Source organism: Ochotona princeps, chromosome 27, assembly GCF_030435755.1.
Source record: "Ochotona princeps isolate mOchPri1 chromosome 27, mOchPri1.hap1, whole genome shotgun sequence".
NCBI classification, from domain to species: Eukaryota; Metazoa; Chordata; class Mammalia; order Lagomorpha; family Ochotonidae; genus Ochotona; species Ochotona princeps.
The window spans coordinates 22322276-22335910 of NC_080858.1; the positions used below are offsets into that span (position 1 = coordinate 22322276).

Consider the following 13635-nt stretch of genomic DNA (forward strand, 5'->3'; position numbering starts at 1 on the left):
CTGTCCCGACCCCAGTGACGGACACTCGAATGTCAGATGAGATTGTGCACAACCTGGACGGCTGTGAAGTGTCCCTGGTGGGGGATGACTTGGACCCCGAGCGGGAAAGCCTGCTCTTGGACGTGGCATCCTTGCAGCAGCGCAGGCTGGAGCTCACCAACACGTCTGCCTACCTCACCATTGCTGGTTGGTGGGGCCCGAGGGCCTGTCTTCTTGTATGTGTGTGTCCTGTCTACATGGTTAAGCACCAGGAAGCCCAGGGGGCCTCCTTCCAATCCTTCAATGTAGCCAAGTGCATTTTGTACCTCCTGCAGCTGAAAGACCCTTTGGCTTGCAGCTTGCCTGCTGGGGTTTCGGGTCCGGATGTTTCTCAGAGCCTGGCTGTCCTCTCTCTGGCTCCTTTCTCTGTCCCTTCCCATCTCTCTCCTCCCTCGGCTTGGTGTTCTCTGCCCAGCTAGTCCTCTCACTGTTCCTTGTCTTCCCCATTGCCCAGCTCACTTGTCTCAACCAGACAACACAGTGTTAAGGGTGTGCTCATCTCTCTCTCCTTTTATGTTTTTACTTATTTATTTGGAAGGCAGAGAGAGAGAGAGCTCCCATCCACTGGTTCACTGCCTAGGGGATCCCAACAGCCAGGGCTGGGCCAGGTTGGAACCAGGCACTTGGAGCTTCTGTGGCTCTTCCACGTGGGTAGGAGCAACCCAAACATCTGGATGATCCGCTGCTGCTGTCCCATTAGCAGGAAGCTGGATCCACAGTGGAGCAGCTGGGACTTGAACCAGCACGCGTATGGGATGCTGGTATCACAGGCAGCGGTCATTCTGAGGTCCTGATACTTACATTTCTTTTTTAAAAATTCATTTTATTATTATTCTTATTATTTTATAGTACAGTTTCATATTCCCTTATCCCCTCCCAGTTCCCTCCCCCCCCCAGCTCCTCTATATCATTACTAACATAGTTCTTCATACTCAGTCATATGTCCATCATTGCGGGCCTGGACAATGGCAGAGAGTCCAGAATCCTATTGTCAAGAAATAATAATCAGTTTCATTGTAGGTCCATCTTTGTCTGGAAGCAGAAATGCATACCACACTACATCCTGACATCTGAATGTTAGTCTCCATTTCACAGCTACTGTACATCCCCTTAAATGAAAAGTCATGTTTCAAAATCAACAATGGAAAGAAAAGAAGAAATTTACAATGCCATGAAGTTAAATGACATGTTACTAGATATGACAGTCTCCATTACACAGCTACTGTACATCCCCTTAAATGAAGAGCCACAAAATAAAGTCAACAACAGGAAGAAAAAAGAAATTAACAACACCAAGAAGTTAAATAACATGCTATTAAATGACTAATGTGTAGCTGAAGAAGTGAAAATCAAGAACCTTCTTGAAGAAAATGATGCTACCGTATGATATACGAGTCATTGAATGATTTAATCAGAAGGAAGTGTTTTGAAGAGATAAACTAACAGAATAACAAAACCCATGTGATACAGTTTCCACTAATCTTTGTTGGAGTGTGTCTCCTCCAGACAATAAGCAGATGGGCTTTGTTTTTATAATCCAGTCTACTACTCTATGATGTTTGATTAAGCTTAAGCCATTTACATTCAGAGTTTAATATACATGGGTGTGATGTTGGTCCTGTCATTTTAGGAATGGGTTGTTCATTGGTTTAGTCTTCTGTTGTCATTTTACTGGGATGTTCTTCCCGTTTGCCTTTGGTTTTGGTAGGTGCTATTCCTCTTCTCTGCCAAGAGAACTTCTTGAAGTATCATTTGTAGGGCAGGTTTGGAAGAGGCAAATTCTTTTAGCTTTTCTTTACTGTGGAAGAATTTTATTTCATTTTCAAAGACGAAAGAAAGCTTTGCTGGATATGTTATCCCTAGGCCGACAATTTTTTTCTTTTAAAATCTGGAATATGTCACTCCATTCTCTTCTTGCCTGTAGAGTTTCCTGTGAGAGACCTCCTGTGAGCTTAATTGGCATTCCTTTATATGTCAATTGATTTTTTTCACGTGCACATTTAAGGATCTTTTCCTCATGTTCAATTGAAGAGAGCTTGATGATCATATGTCGTGGTGAAGATCGCTTTTAGTCAAGCCTGTTGGGAGTTCTGTGCCCCTTCTGGAACTTGTTTCCCAATTCTTCCTCTAGATTAGGGAAATTTTCCTTTATTATTTCATTAAATACATTTGCAAACTCAGCTTCTCTTTCTGCACCTTCTGGCAATCCCATAACTCTTAGATTTGGCCTCTTAATAGTGTCTTTCAATTCTTGAATACTTTTTTTTGGCCTGATCCAGCTCTGCTTCCAGCTTTTTGTTTGCTTCCCCCTGGTAACAGGAAATCCCTGAGGCTCTGTTCCTCCCTTCTTCCTGGCACAATGTCTTATCCTTCCATTTCTACCTGCAAGCCACAAAAGCTATTAGAGGAAGGAGGAGCAGCAAGCAGAACCATATGCCTCTATGCCCATCTCAAAGCATGGCTGGGCTGTGGAGGGGAGCTCCGCTTCCAGCCCTGGTCAGGGAAGGGGCTGACTACCCCACCGTATGGCCTGGTCCGTTGGAGGGGCCCGGAGGTGGGGAGGGTCCTGTGCTGAGGTGCCTCGCCTCCCGCAGGGGTGGAGAGCATCACTGTGTATGAAGAGATCCTCAGGCAGGTCCGCTACCGGCTGCGGCATGGAGCTGCCCTCTACGCCAGGAAGTTCCGGCTTTCCTGCTCAGAAATGAATGGCCGCTATTCCAGCAATGAGTTCATCGTAGAGGTACCAGTCTGTTTCCTTCCATGGTGACCCATCTTTGGCCAGAGGCCAAGATACTCAACCTAATAACTGGTGGGAACAGATGCTGCTGCAGGGGGACTCCCAAGACCTGGCCCTGGGAGGAGGAAAGCTGCTAGGCTCTCGAGAGGTGAGGGTGGGGGGAACTGGGGAAGGTGCGTGTGTCCACAGAGCATTCCCTCTGCCCAGGTCAACGTCCTGCATAGCATGAATCGGGTGGCCCACCCCAGCCATGTGCTCAGCTCCCAGCAGTTCCTGCACCGTGGCCACCAGCCTCCCCCTGAGATGGCTGGACACAGCCTGGCCAGCGCCCACCGGAACTCCAGTAAGTAAGGCTGAGTGGACCTGTAGGTGGTGACAGTGAGGGTCTGGGTGCAGTGGAGACTTGCCTTAGTTGACAGCTGTGGATCAATATCTTCTTTCCTCTGGGGGGTTGATACTCCCTTCCAGGGACACTCAGGTCTGCAATCACCAAGGCTGTGTGGGGTTTAGCTGTCTGTTATGCCTGATCTTCCCTCCCCCCAGCAACTTCACATCTGCCCTGGATGTGGGCTCTTCTGTCCTGATGTTACTGAGCATGTGTTAAGCACCTGCTGTGTTTTAGAATTGCCCAAGGATGCTGCTTAGGATGTAAAGACTTCTGGGGTAGATACGCTCCATTTTCAAGGACAGGTTTGGTACTGTTGACGTGGGAACAGCGGGGTTTCATTTTAATCCAGGTCCTTGCCTTTTGCTTAAAATGCACTTTAAGCATAGGCATATATACAGTGCACAACATGATAAAGTTGATTCTCAGATGCTAAGGAAACACACATGGGGCATAGATGGAGTGGAGAGTGATGTGGAGAAAGGGAAGCAGAGAGGGGGGCGCTCTCAGTACCTTCCTGGCCTTGTCTCTGAGCACCTGCTTCTGTGAGCTGGGGCAGTCACCTGGGAGGCCATGACACCTCCAAACAGAGCTTCATACACCTGTGCACATGGGCTCCCTTCCCCAAGTCTTGGATGAAAACAGAGCATCTTGGGAATGGAGTTGTTCTGACAAGCAGACAGGACAGAATGACATGGTTTGTAACCTCCAGCTCACCTTATCCTGTGTCAGGATAACATGTGCCATGTGTGGTGGATATTCCTGTAACAAAATATGTGGAGGATTCCATCTAGGGCCAGTGCTGTGCTTCGAGGCAGCCTTGTTCCCTAGCCAGGGTCATTGCTCAGGTTTGCAATTTTATTTATTCCTTTGTCTTTTAAATTAAAAAAAATCTAAGAGTGACAGGGGAGGGAGAGACAGAAGAGAATTTTCATCTACTGGTCTACTCCCCAAATAACTGCAATGGCTGAAGCGGGGTCAGGTTGAAGCCAGGAGGCTGGAATTTCATCTGGGTGTTCTGTGTGAGTGGCAGACATCCAAATACTCAGACCATCTTCTGCTGCTTTCCCAGGTGCATGAACAGGGAGCTGGGTTGGAAGGGGGAGCAGCTGGGACTTGAACCATTGCTCCAGTGCAGAATGCCAGCATCGTAGCTGGTGGCTTAACCTGTTGCAATGCATTGCCAGCTCTGTAACTTTTGTTTTTTCTAATCTGAGCTGCTGAATTGTAGCAAAAGTAGAATCTGCAAGTATTAGGAAAGAAATCCAGCCATACTCCTACCACAGAGCTTCATTAATTTAGCATAAGTTCCATAAGTTCCTATCATTTTTCTATTCCTATTTTTTCTTTGTATAAAGTTGAGCTCATACTGTCTTGTAGCCTGTTAGTTACACTTGATATTATAAAATAAGTCCTCCACATTATTTAAAAAAAAAAACCTTAAAAGATGATGCTGATACTGCTGGGAGTGATTCTTGGAATCGTTTTTTAAATTGTTCTTGAAGCCAACTGAGGAGGTATTTATTTTTGAAACTTTCTCGCCACACCTGGCGCTTGGCTCAGGTCAGTGTTACCCAACTTCCTCATCCACTTTCGTTAGACTTGGCTCTAGAGATCATTTGCAACTTGAAACACTGAGCCTGCTCTCAAAGCCCGGACATTGGTCATCATTGGAAAAGGCCAAAAGCATGTATGTCTAGATCCCCGTGGGGTTCTGTGAGTACTTTTCTGGAAGACGTTTAGGGTCCATACTGTGGGAGCATGGCCCCAGTGTCCACCCACGGGCTGGTCATCCAGAGCAATGGCAGTTCTCCCAAGCTGGGCACCGAGCTGTGCCACCTCAGGCTCTGCAGGCCTTAGCTTGCTTGGCGCTTACCCACGAGGCATGGCATGGAGGCGTATGAGCTCAGGAGCACAGCTAGGAAGGCCTGGAGCCAGGATGCAGATCCAGGCAGTGTGATGCCAGATCCCGTGCCCTTACCCTGGTCCTCCGTAACCCCTGGGTTGGATGACCTCTTGTGTTTAAATTAGCCTCACCACACTGGAGTTGCTCTGGCAGAAATCCCAGGCTCATCTCACTGCCTGCCCCATCTGTGTGTCCTCCTCCCTGGGCCCAACTCCTCTCACTCTTGCTCTCTAAACACAAGTGCAACAGCCTTTTTTTTTTTTTTTAAGATTTATTTTTATTGCAAAGGCAGATATACAGAGAGGAGGAGAGACAGAGAGAAATATATTCCGTCTGTTGATTCACTTCCCAAGTGATTGCAACGACTGGTGCTGTGCTGATCCGAATCCAGGAGCCAGAAGCTCTTCTGGGTCTCCCACGCGGGTGCAGGGTCCCAAGGCTTTGGACCGTCCTCAACTGCCTTCCCAGGCCACAAGCAGGGAGCCGGATGGGAAGTGGAACCTCCAGGACTAGAACTGGCGCCCATATGGGATCCCGGCGTGTTCAAGGCGAGGACTTAACCATTACGCTATTGTGCTGGGTCCAAAAAATTAATCTTAAAAAAAGAAAAACATCACATAATATTTAGTCCAAAGAGACAGGCTAGTCAACTAGACCTGTTTTTCTTTTCACATTATTATTTATTCATTTTAATTTTATTTGAAAAAAAGAGAGATTGAGAGAAAGAGTTGGGCAAAGATCTTCCACCTGCTGTTTCACTACCCAAGTGTGTGCAGAGAGCTGGGAACTGAGTCCAGGTCTCGCGTTTGGGTGGTAGGGAGCCACGTCGTTGAACCTTCACTGCTGCCTCCTAGGGTGGGCGTGAGCAGGGAGCTACATCAGAAGCGCAGTTGCTGGAACTCAAACCAGGATAGGGGTGTGGTGTCCCAAGGCCAGCCCCAAGCCTGTTTTGTTTGTTGTTGCTGTTGTTTTAAATTTACGGTTGGAGGTGACTTTTTTTTTCCTCCTCCTTCCCCTCCCCCTCCCCCCTCCCCTCCTTCCCCTCCCCCCTCCCCTCCTTCCCCTCCTTCCCCTCCCTTTCCTTTGCCGCCTCCTCCTCTTCCTCTGAGTCTTGAGCTCTTTTCTCCCTTCCTCTCCCTGGCAGTCATTGCCGCTTAGCCTCTCCTGGGTTGGATGCTGTGTCCCGTCAGATGCGCCTCCAAGCAGATCTAGGTGCCGCTGGGCTCCGTGGTCCTTGCTTGTCTCTGGTTTGAAGTCCCGGTGAGGAGGCCCTGCCTTGTTTCAGTTGTCTCAGCGCTCCCGCCACCCCTCAGCGTCCAGCGCCTTTGCGCCTTTGCGGGCAGTGCTGCCCAGGACTCACCCACCCTGTCCAGAGCTGCCGCCGGCTCCGCCTCCCCACGGGGAAGCCCCGCCCCCCAGCTCAGGCTCCAAGTCAGGGCGTTGTTGATGAACTTCACCAGAGCGCAACAGGTGATCCACTTCGTGAAAGTTGACTCCTTTCTTGACTGCGGTGTTCTTGGTGTTCTCGCCCTTGACCTCCTGACTCAGAGCTGAGTTGCAGGATGAGAAGGCACAAGGCCACACGGCTCTGAGCCCACAGAAGCAGGCAGAGAAGCGTGTCCTCCTGGGGTCTCTGGTTCACTGCCCTGTAGCTTCCAAGTGCAGAGACCAGAGACTGCTGTGATGGGAAGAGCTAGGGATGGGTGTGACAGTGAGTTAGACTTTAGAAAAAAAAATATTTTTTAGATATTTTATTTATTTGAAAGCCAGAGTTAACACAGAGAAAGGAAGAGGCACACGCAGACAGAGCCAGGTTGGAGTTGCACTGCACCGAAACAAGGAGTCTGGAGCTTCTTCTGGGTCTTCCACATTGGTGCAGGGTCCCAAGCACTTGGGCCATCTGCTGCTGCTGCTCTCCCAAGTGCATTGGCAGGGAGCTGGATTGCATCTGGAGCTGGTGCGCATGCGGGGTGCTGGCACTGCAGGTGACAGCCTTCTGTGCTGTTTCACAACACCCACCCTGAGACGGGGAGACTGGAGTTGAGTGGGTGCCTGCCGATGTTTATGTTGAGGGAGACTAAGATTGAGAAGGGAGAGACAAGTTGGTGAAGACATTATTTATCTCATCATCCCAAATGTTGGTATAGGCCGTCATAAACCCTTGGTGTCTAAGTGACACCCACAGCAATGGAATCAGCCTGTCTGGGGGTGGCAGCCAGGCATCTCTGCGTGAACCAGCGTTTTATGATGATGTTTCCTACAACTATTTGCAGCTTTACAGAAAGACCACAAAGCAATAGCATTGGAAAAAGAAAATTTGGAAGTTAAGTGGAAGAGAAAATGAAAAAAAAAAAAAAGGAAGATATAAGTGGAAGCCAGGGTGGGGTTGGGGACAGTTCTTAAAATGCTGTAAGGTAGGGCCTAGCGGCTTAAGTCCTGACATTGAATGTGCCAGGATCCCATATGGGCACCAGTTCTAGTCCCGATGGCCCCATTTCTCATCCAGCTCCCTGCTGTGGCCTGGGAAGGCAGTTGAGGACGGTCCAAAGCCTTGGCACCCTGCACCCACGTGGGAGACCTGGAGGAGGCTCTTGGCTCCTGGCTTCGGATTGATTCAGCTTGCGGACGCTTTGGGAGTAGATCAGCAGACGGAGGAGCTTCTTCTCTGTCTCTGCTCCTCTCTGTATATCTGACTTTGGAATAAAAATAAATAGGTCTCTAAAAAAGAAAAAGAATACTGTAGGATACTGTGCTGTCCAGAGGGTGGGCCAGAATTTTGGCGAAGGAAAACTAGAATAGCCAGCTGGTTTTTCAGGAGAAGCCCTGGGACTGGGAGTGGAAGTGGCTGCCAAGTGTCACATGGGGCTGTGGCCAGCAGGTGTAACCTTAGCACCTCACGCCTCACATGCTAAGATCCCCCTGCACACTGGCTGCGGAAGACACTCAGGGGCAGCATTGACTGCCAAGCCTAACCCAGACAGCTGGCTGTACTGCTTCTCCTCTCGGTGGTTTTTATACGGAGCCAATTCAGAAACCTTCCCAGCTCTCCCCTGGCCTCATTCGCCACGTCTGTACTTAGTCGGCAGGTGCTATGTGCCTTCTGTGGCTGTTTCAATCTGTCATTTTCCTCACTGGGCCGGGGACTCAACAGGGACAAATGCATTTCATGAAGGCACCAACTGGAGACTGTGTGGCTCCTTGTGGCTGTGTGCAGAGAGCAAGTTTACCCTGTGGTGACCTTCATTCTAGGGGGTGGAGTTGATCCTTCCAGAACCAAGGCTTGGCCACAGGGACCAGGCACTGGCATGGTCACCCTCCCCTGGCTCTTACCATGGCCACAGAGACCGGAAAGGGACTTTTTCCTGCAGATGGGCAGAAGAGACAGCTCGGAGTCCTCCCAGCCTCCTCTATCCCTGGACAGTTGAGAAATGCTGGCGAGGTCAAGCTTAGCTGGGTTGGTGCCTGGGGAGCCTCCCTGAACTGCTCCCACACAGTCAGGTCTGATTGGCCAATGTCCTCAAGTGGGCCAGCGGTCGGGTTAGGACGGAGACTGAGTGGGCAGAGAGCCATCCTAGGGTGGCTTCAGGGAGTCTGTGTGGCTGGCAGGCTTGCGGGACAGGGTGCTTTCTGCACACCTGGTCGACTGGCTGTGGAACGGGTGGCAGTGTGAGTGTGCTGGCTGCTGGTGAGAAGGGGGCCTTTAGCAGGGTTTTGTTTTGGGGGGGGCACTGTGCTGTCTGCTTCTCTCCTTTCTGCTATGTGGCATGCGTGTCTCAGGCTGGCCTGGGATGGGTGTGTGCGTGTGTGCGTGTAACTGCTGAGTGTATGTGAAGGGTACATACACATGGATTAGCGCCTCAGTAACAGCACTGCCCAGTGGTGAGTAGGGCTTGGCTCTCATGTGGGGTGTAGTGACCCGGCTGCCTGCCAGGGCCCTGGGCCTGGGCGTGCTTCTGTGGGATCACCTGCTGTCGCTGGGGCTGTGGGCTCTCTCGCTGTGCCTCCTGGGGCCTCTCCGAGTGCTGCGTGTGTATGCGCAGGTTGGGTGCAGGGCTGGGCTCACGGCTGCCAACTCCCTGGTTCTCACTGCTCATGTCTGTACCGTTTATATCGTCCTTCAGGGCTTTGCCTGGGCTGCCCAGGTTGGGGGGAGCTGGGTGAGCCTGCACGTGAGGCTGCTCTGTGCCTTACTGGAGACCCTCAGGCGCCCTCCCTTCCTCCCACCATGTGAGCAGGCTGCCCGGTATCTGGTGCGGGCGGCCGTGTGGGCTGGCAGAGGCCTGGCTCGGGTGTGGGGTGTGGCCACCTGTGTCCAGCTGTGCGCCCGTGTGCTTTTCCTGGGCGCGTGTCTGTGCCTGCACATCTGCTTTGCCACCGTCAGCTCGGAGGTCCGCGTGAGAGTGCACGAATCCGACCGTTTGCCATGGCCCTTCAGGGTCTCTGTCCCCCTGAACCTGGGCCTCAGATGGAGGCTGCTGGGCTGGAGGCCTGGGAGGGCCCCAAGGTGGGATGACATGGGGGAAACTCAGGAGGAGCCCCAGATGCCCAGGAGGAGGAGGCGGCAGCCCAGGACAGATGGTAAGTAAAAGGGCTGCTCCTTGTCCGTCGAGCCTGCCCCAGCCAGTTCCTCCCCTGCTCTGCCCTCTCCTTCCCCCACCGGACACTGCGTGCCCCTATCCCCTGCCAAGCGGTCCCTGGGAAAAGTGCAGGCATAATAGCCCTGGATGTGACACATTCAGTCCTTGTCCTCTGTTGGCTGAGATTAGGGCTGCTCACGGCTGCGACCCTGGGAACACCTAGGCACCTTCGTCCTCTTGTTCCCTGCCTCCAGTCCCATAATCTCTCTCTCCCCACAGTGGTCCCGAGCGCCGCGACCCTCATCATTGTGGTGTGTGTGGGCTTCTTGGTGCTCATGGTTATCCTGGGCCTGGTCCGCATCCACTCCCTGCATCGCCGTGTATCGGGGGCTGCTGGGCCCCCGGGGACCTCCAGTGACCCTAAGGACCCCGACCTCTTCTGGGATGACTCGGCCCTCACCATCATCGTAAACCCCATGGAGGTGAGCACCCCTCGGGGCAACTGCAGAGTTCAGCGTGTCTGGGACAGGCACCGTCCCAGCTGTCTGCAAGGCCAGGGTCGGAGTAGAGCCCTGGGGAGCTGGGAGAAGAGAGTTTATGCAGGGGTGGGAGGTAGACGGAGAGGTTTGCAGGGGCTGGGGGTGGGCGTGGAGGTGGCCCCAAAGGAGAAGCCATGGGGCAGGGCAATGATGCACAGCTTCTCTGGTCCTACTCCCATGCAGTCCTACCAGAACCGGCAGGCCTGTGTGGCGGGGGCTCCCGGCGGGCAGCAGGAGGACGAGGACAGCAGTGACTCGGAGGTGGCCGACTCGCCCAGCAGTGACGAGAGACGCATCATAGTGAGCCCCCCGCACCGCTACTGAGGCCCAGCCAGAGAGAGGACTCTGCCCTGGGGCAGCAGACCTCCCTGGACGGAGGGACTGGGGCGTTGGCAGAGCAGAGGGGCCGAGAGGGCGGCAACCACGTGGATCCTGCCACTCTCACATCTCAGACTCCTGGAGAGCCCCCTGCTGCTGCCTGCCCTGCACCGCCCACTCCTGACCTTCCACCCTGCCTCACCTCTGAGCTCTGTTTCCCCTGTGGCCCCCTGGGTGGGCTGTCACCTGCTTGCCCATGGCAGCTGTCTCCTTAGCCCACCCCTGTTTCTGGCCATGCCCAGTCTTGGGGGCTTCAGTAGGCATGGTGGCTGAGGCCAGGGTGGGTGGAAGCAGTTTCCCTCTCTGTCCCCTGTGCTCATCCCTCCTGTCCCTGCTGGAGCCTCCCCCAGGTTCCCTCGGCTGGACCTGGCCCATGTCTGGATCCTCTTGCCTCCCCTTCCATTTCAGTATGGGGGAGGGTGGTCCCTGCTTCCCTCATTTCCCGTTTGCCTTCCTTTCTGGTCCCTTTTCCTGTCCTGCCCTGACAGTCCTGAGCCCGTGTGGCCCCGTCCCTTCCTTGCATGGCCTGGCCGTGGCTGGGCTGTGGGGGTGGGGGGGAGAGGGCCCTTGGGGGCTATTATATATAATGTATATTTTTTCAATGTTGTCGTGAGCGCAGCCCCTGTGTTCCCGAGTGCAGCTCACAACCTTTGTGTGTGTGTGTGTGTGTGCGCGTGGCATTGTCATGTCCTAGGGGAGCGGAGGGGGATGGGTGTGTGGGGGAAGGGACACACCCTGGGGTTTTCAAATAAAACAACAAGGAAAAAACGAAAATCTCCCTAAAGTGCCTGTTGCTGCTGATCCCGTGTGTGTGCAGGTGGCAGGGGTCATGCTGGCTTTGGAGCAGGGCTGAGGGAGGGGACAAGGATGGCTATCTCTGGTGCCTTACCAGGTAAAGAGAGTTGTCCAGCTGTGACCACCAGCCCTGAGAGTTGCCGCCAGCCCCACCCATCTAACCTGGAACATTCTACCTGAGAGACACGGGCTTCCAGAGTCTCCTGGGAGATGGTGGGTGGCCGTCCTGTGTGAAACGGCTGGCGATGGCTCCGTGGCACGCTGGCCTGGGGACCTTCACTTCACGACGTGCAGCTGCCCTGATGTGACTGCCGACAGACGGTGCCCTCTCCACGCTTTCACAGAATCTGGGCCACAGAACAGGCCAACTCCCTCAGGCTTTTCAGCTCTGGTCCTCTGGTCCTGGGCACCCTTCTTCCCTGGGGCAGGGGTCATAGCACAGTAAGCAGAAGGGCTTGTTTTTCAGAACTTGAGCTGCCTGCCAAGGGGGCATCCCTCCCCAGAAACTGTCATTTCCTTCTTTCATTTTATTTGGAAGGCAGAGAGACAAGACAGGGAGCTGGAGAGAAAGAGCATCCATCTGCTGGTTCACTGCCTAAATTGCTGCGGTAGTTGGGGCTGGGTCAGGTGAAAGCTGGCGTCAGGAACTCTGGGTCTCTGACATGGGAGGCAGGGACCCAGGACTTGAACCATCACCTGCTGCCTACCAGTCTGTGGGGACTCGGCAGAGGCACCCCACTGTGGGATGCGGGTGTCCTGAGCTCGCTCAGTGCTGAGTTCCCCACTACCCTCAGCACTGGCAGGTGCAGAAGGTGCATTAGCCCCCCCACACACACACACACCTCTCCTGGCCTCCGGTGCCCCTCGGATCCTTTCTGTAGAGGGATGCAGGCTGTATCCATGCTACCCTTCTCCCCCTGCCATCCTTATTCCCAGTGGTTCCAACACGGGCTGGTCGTGATGCCCTACCAGGTGCTCTTGCCCCACCGGCCCACTCCCCATGCCTGCCCACATCTTCAACCTCCAGGGTGTGTCAGTGGCTCCAAGCAAGGGCCTGTCCTTCACCTCGCTGTGGCATCTCCCCTGGGGTGCCCTGTGCCCCTGGCTCAGCCCCTTCCTGAATTGTGCTCTGTGTAACCTGTTGCTGTCACCTTTCACCATGAGTCACCTAAGCCAGGGAACTGCGGGTCACTTTGTATTCCACCCTGTCCCTCCACACTATGTCCAGATGACGACCAAACCTTGTCATCCCTATCACTGAAAATCTCACCAATGTGGCTTTTTCTCTCTCCCTCCATTCATACCCGCCTGCCGCTTTTTGCTTGCTCCATTGCGCGCCTGCCACCTGCCTTGGCCCCAGGGCCTCATCCCTTGGCAGCCTGTCCTGCTTCTGTGGCTCAGTGACCTCCCCCAGGGCAGTTCCACCTGTACTACCTGTCACTGTGAGGGTCCCGGCAGCGGGGCAGAACCCACAGCCCACATGGGCTGGCTCTCACCTCGTCTCACACTGGCCTCCCTGGTACCAGCACATCCAGGCTCTGGCCCCACACACCAGTTGAACTTCCTAAGCTCGTCTTGCTCACTCTTGCTCTGTATGCCCAGGGATTTCCTGCTTATCACTGCTGACTGCTCAAACACTGCCTCTTCTGGGAAGGCTTCTGGGCTTCGGCCCTCCTTGCTTCTGCGGTGGCACTAACCACGGGGCTGTGGCACTTGGCTGGCTGCTGGATTCTTAGCTTGCTTACACCCTGGCAGAAGGTCTGACATACAGTAGGGATGCAGGCGAGGACATTGACTGGTAAGGGGGCGGAGGAAGGGGCACGCGTTCTATTGATGGCTGTCGGAGTGGCGGGTGATGGTCTGTAGCAGCCTCTCCCGTGGTGGTCTGCCTGCATGCACGGCCACTGTTTTCGTGTCTGGCAGAGCTCTCCCTGTCACCCCGAGTTTCTCTGAGGTGCAGGGTGAAGGTTTTAGGAGCCAGCTTTGGCTTTCAAAGGGGAGGAAGGGTTTTTAGTATGTTGTTCTGTGTGGCAATGGAGCCAGACCCTTCTCACTTGGCCCTGGTGGCAGCAAGCACAGCTGCCCGCAAAGCTGTCATCTCCATTTGCCCTTGGAGGCCACGCTTGGTGGCTGAGAATGGGCACTGGACTCTCTTCGCCAAGCTCCAGGGCTACAAAGTGGTGAGGAGAGGTGAGCCTGGACTCGGTGCCCACACACCTGCAGGCAGCGAGGCCCAGCCTCAGCCACGTGAGGGTCCAAGGTTCTTTCCAAATGTGACT

At 53.7% G+C, this 13635-nt stretch overlaps 1 protein-coding gene across 1 annotated transcript in view; it reads left to right on the forward strand.

The window, feature by feature from the left end:
- Positions 1–10794, forward strand: part of CLSTN3 (calsyntenin 3) — a 28413-nt gene extending 17619 nt beyond the window's left edge. The window contains exons 14-18 of the mRNA XM_004596406.2: positions 16–186; positions 2634–2779; positions 2984–3119; positions 9924–10126; positions 10367–10794. Coding sequence (XP_004596463.2) covers positions 16–186; positions 2634–2779; positions 2984–3119; positions 9924–10126; positions 10367–10507 — 797 coding nt within the window. The 3' untranslated portion in view covers positions 10508–10794. The remainder of the gene's footprint in view (positions 1–15; positions 187–2633; positions 2780–2983; positions 3120–9923; positions 10127–10366) is intronic.
- Positions 10795–13635: the final 2841 nt, after the last annotated feature.